Source organism: Triticum aestivum, chromosome 7A (assembly GCF_018294505.1).
Source record: "Triticum aestivum cultivar Chinese Spring chromosome 7A, IWGSC CS RefSeq v2.1, whole genome shotgun sequence".
Lineage (NCBI taxonomy): Eukaryota > Viridiplantae > Streptophyta > Magnoliopsida > Poales > Poaceae > Triticum > Triticum aestivum.
In genome coordinates this window covers 95,283,356-95,287,338 of record NC_057812.1, presented here as the reverse complement: position 1 = coordinate 95,287,338, position 3,983 = coordinate 95,283,356, and the positions used below count along the sequence as shown (strand labels likewise).

Here is a 3,983-nt window from a genome sequence, read left to right as displayed (position 1 = left end):
CCTTTGCTCCTGTTCTTGCACAGAGGTGGCTTCTAGCTGCCTTTGGATGACCTGATGGGAACGTGATGCGAGGAGGCTGGAGCTAAGGTCTCGCGCTTAGTACTACCAACTTACCAGCGTCGTGGTATAGTAGTGGCAATGAGGCCAGATGGGAACATCATGCGAGGAGGCTAGATCTGAGGTCTCACGCTTAGTGCTAGTACCAACTTAGCAGTGTTGTGGTATAGTAGTGGCAATGAGGTGTGATGCTATGTCGCCGTTGATGACGACAAAGCCTTCGGGGTGTTGTGTTCCTCCTTGCGGGCTTCATGGTGAAGCTTCGATGCCTCGCTTGTCGGGTGCTCTTCGGCTGAAAGCCTCAGATCTAGCTTTTGGATCGGCCAATAATGGTGTCCTTGACGTCATAAACCTCCATGGAGGCACTGACCATCATTGGTTGTCTCTTGTTTCGTTTGGAGGGCGGTTCGCCAGTATGAGGTTCATGGTTGTGAGTGGTGGTGGCAAGACTGGTGGAGGCTACACTAATTCCCTCTCATTTCACGTGTTGTTTCTTAAAGTGTGCACATTGTTCTCATCGTTCGACCAAGTTTGTGAAAGGCTCTGATATTCTTACCTAAAGTTGGGTTACCGAGTCTGCGGTTCACCTCACCTCATTGCCTCTAGATACTCCTCCCCATTTTTGAGGGTTGCTTGGTCAGACGACGATGAAAACTTAAGTCCTCCGTGTCGTCTGTGTTTATATACAAAATTAGTTTTTGCAAGTGGCATTCTTTCCATCCCTGCAGCTTCTATGACGTTTCTCCCCTATGATGTCTTCGTTGTAATTTAGCTATTCCGCTGTGATATATTCTCACTTTTCGTCTTCTTCTCTTATAACTTCGTCGGTTCCTCCTCTTCCTACTGAATGAAACGTAGCGCCGGTACATTTCGTCAAAAAGAAGATAACGGAGGAAACGACGCCGTGAGAGTAAAGAGAAGAAGATCGTGAGGCTGAAACCAATCGCATCCGACGGTGCAGGTAGGGCCACGGGAGGGGAGACGACATTTTCCTACGCCAGCCTCGTTGATCATGCATGCATGCCTAGCGGCTCCAAAAATAGCACCGTTTGTGTACGGCGCCTAACGTAATCGAGGAAGATAACACGAAATCGATATCCTTCCAACTCACTCCAGTCGGTTTGGACTTTAGGACAGGTACGTACCACATCGATCGATCACGTCACGTCTGAGTACAGCGAGCTCATCCCCGGCCTGTATAAATGGAGGTGTGCTACTCACCTCAAGCTCCACGCCACCTCGAGTTCAAGTAGACGACGCAGTGGTGAACTACGAGTGTGCTACCTAACATTACCACGTACCACCATGGTGCATCAAGCTCAGGGCCTGCTCGTGCAGGAGGTGGCCGCCGACGGGGAGCTGCCGAGCCGCTACGTGCTCAAGGAGCAGCAGGGCCGCCCGGCCGCGGCCGCACAGCGTGCCGCTCCGTCCATCCCCACCGTGGACGTGGGCCGCCTTGCCAACGCCGACCCCGGCGAGGCCGACAGGCTCCGGTCGGCGCTCGGCTCCTGGGGCCTCTTCGCGGTGACCGGCCACGGCATGACGGACCCGTTCCTCGACGCGATCCTCGGCGCGGCGCGGGGGTTCTTCCACCTGCCGACGGAGGCGAAGCAGGAGTACAGCAACGTGGTCGACGCCGACGACGGCGGCCGCAAGTTCCAGCCCGAGGGCTACGGCGTCGACCGCGTCGACACCGACGAGCAGGTCCTCGACTGGTGCGACCGGCTCTACCTCCAGATCCGGCCGGATGACGCGCGGCAGCTCCGCTTCTGGCCGACCCACCCGCCGGACCTCGCCGAGCTCCTCAAAGAGTTCAGCGTCGAGGGCGAGAAGGTGGCCAAGCTCGTCGTCACGGCCATGGCGAGGTGCCTGGGCTTCGAGGATGGGTTCTTCGTGGACAAGGTCGGCGAGCGGATGCCGTCGTACGCGCGGTTCACCTACTACCCGCCCTGCCCGCGCCCGGACCTCGTGCACGGGCTCAAGCCCCACACCGACAACTCCGTGGTCACCGTGCTCCTCCTCGACGAGCAGGTCGGCGGCCTCCAGGTTCTGAAGGACGGCAGCTGGGTCGACGTGCCCGTGCTGGGCGACGGCCGACACCAGCTGCTGGTCGTGGTCGGCGACGAGATGGAGATCATGAGCAACGCGGCGTTCAAGGCGCCGGTACACCGGGTGATGGCGCCGGGGGAGGAGGCGGAGCGGGTGTCGCTGGCGGTGTTCTACCAGCCGGAGGCGGACAAGGTGCTTGAGCCGTCGCCCGAGCTGGTCGACGGGGACCGGCCGGCGATGTACAAAAGGCTGCAGGCCAAGGTCTTCGCCGACGGCTTCTGGGACGCGTTCGCGCTCGGGGAACGCACCATCGACTTCCTCAAGGTCAAGGTCGACGCCGCCGATCCGCCGGCGGCGGCCGTTTCCGGCGATTGATTGTATTGAACTATTGAAGCCTCCATGAGCGCTCCATGGATCCATATGGATGCAAATTGCACGCATGGAGTGTTGATTGTATTTGCAGATTATGGGTGTAATTTTGCCTGGTCTCCATGTATCGATCGTTCCCAGTTCCATGGGAGCAGCATCAATACTATCAATAATAAATCAATCAATGAGAGTTGCTTTATTTCTGTAAGGGTCTCTTTGATTCACAGAAAAAGCCCATGAAAAAACATGAGAATAGGACACCCTTCATATATTTGATTCAAATGAATGACACATACTAAAAAAATGGAGAAATCTGGATTGAGTTTCAAAGAAAGAGAAAGAAACTTTTAAATCCTTATAAACCCCTTTTGCATTCCTATGCATAAACAATAAGGAAAAAAACCATAAGTTGCTAATGACAATCTAATATTACCTTTGCGCGTGTTTTAACTTTGATTTGGCTATGATTTTGGAATTCATGTTTTTTTTATCCAGGTGAACCAAGAAGACATTCCGCAAAAATCATGTGTTTTCATAATCCCTTTATTTGCACATGCAATCCTAACATATTCCTATTTTTCTCCTATTCCTACGTTTTCGTAATCCCGTGAAACAAAAAAGCCCTAGTATTATATAGTGCTTTTACCATTAAGATGGACATCCACTTGGTACTCACGCAATTTGAGTTTGCTTCTACGGGACTGACTCACGCAATTTGAATGCCATGTTACCAACAGAATCTTTGATTTGAGTACTGAACTTAGAATATTTTTTCTTTTGCAATTATTGAATAATAAAATACTAGATGGTTGCAGGGGCAGTTGTTCTTGTTTCGGCCTTCATTTTGAAAGAAAAACTATGTTACAGAACAGTAATGCCACACGCACGGACCTATGGTTACGGAATCAACCGACTGTACTTAGGTGGCAGTTTTTTATTGAAGATTAGGACTGAGGCTGGGCTCACCCCATGAAAATCAAGAGGGCGGAGATTGATTAGCGCTGAGATGCCCGTATTGCTCCGTGTGTCTAGGATTACCTAAATTCTAAAAAGTGCAGTTGTGCTCGTTAATCGTCTCGAGCGCACGCGCTATCGACAAAACAACATACGCGTCGCCCACCTCCCGCACCTTATCCATTCATCCCACCTGCTCGTCGTCCCACCACCAGCCGCCCTGCGCTTCGTCCCTGAGATGCGCCCGTTGCCCGCTCCTTCTTCAGGCCACGCATCCCTCCGCCGTCGTGCTCCTCCTCCCGGTTACGCGGCTGCCGCCCCGATCCTCCTCCTGGCGCCGCGCGCCACACCAAGCACAACCCCGGTCCCGGCGATGAGCGCCGCACCCAGCAAGTGCTCGGCCGTCGCACGCCGCGCCCGGCAGGACCTGCTCCCTGATCTCCTGCGCCACCGGTCACCAGCCCGTTATGCGTCCCTACGGCGTCGGCTTCCCCCTCGGTCATGTTGTGCCAGCTCTGCGCGTAAGGTCTACCATCTTCTCTCGATTCTGCAAT

At 53.9% G+C, this 3,983-nt stretch overlaps 1 protein-coding gene across 1 annotated transcript; it reads left to right on the top strand.

Moving 5' to 3' along the window:
* The first annotated feature begins 1,297 nt into the window (after nucleotides 1-1,297).
* On the top strand, nucleotides 1,298-2,674 carry LOC123150469 (flavonol synthase/flavanone 3-hydroxylase). Its single transcript, XM_044570317.1, has one exon. The coding sequence runs from the start codon at nucleotides 1,363-1,365 to the stop codon at nucleotides 2,479-2,481; it is 1,119 nt and encodes a 372-aa protein (XP_044426252.1). The 5' UTR covers nucleotides 1,298-1,362; the 3' UTR covers nucleotides 2,482-2,674.
* The last annotated feature ends 1,309 nt before the right edge of the window (nucleotides 2,675-3,983 follow it).

Coding starts and splice junctions, on each gene's coding strand:
- LOC123150469 (XM_044570317.1), top strand. CDS start 1,363: ATGGTGCATCAAGCTCAGGGCCTGCTCGTGCAGGAGGTGGCCGCCGAC.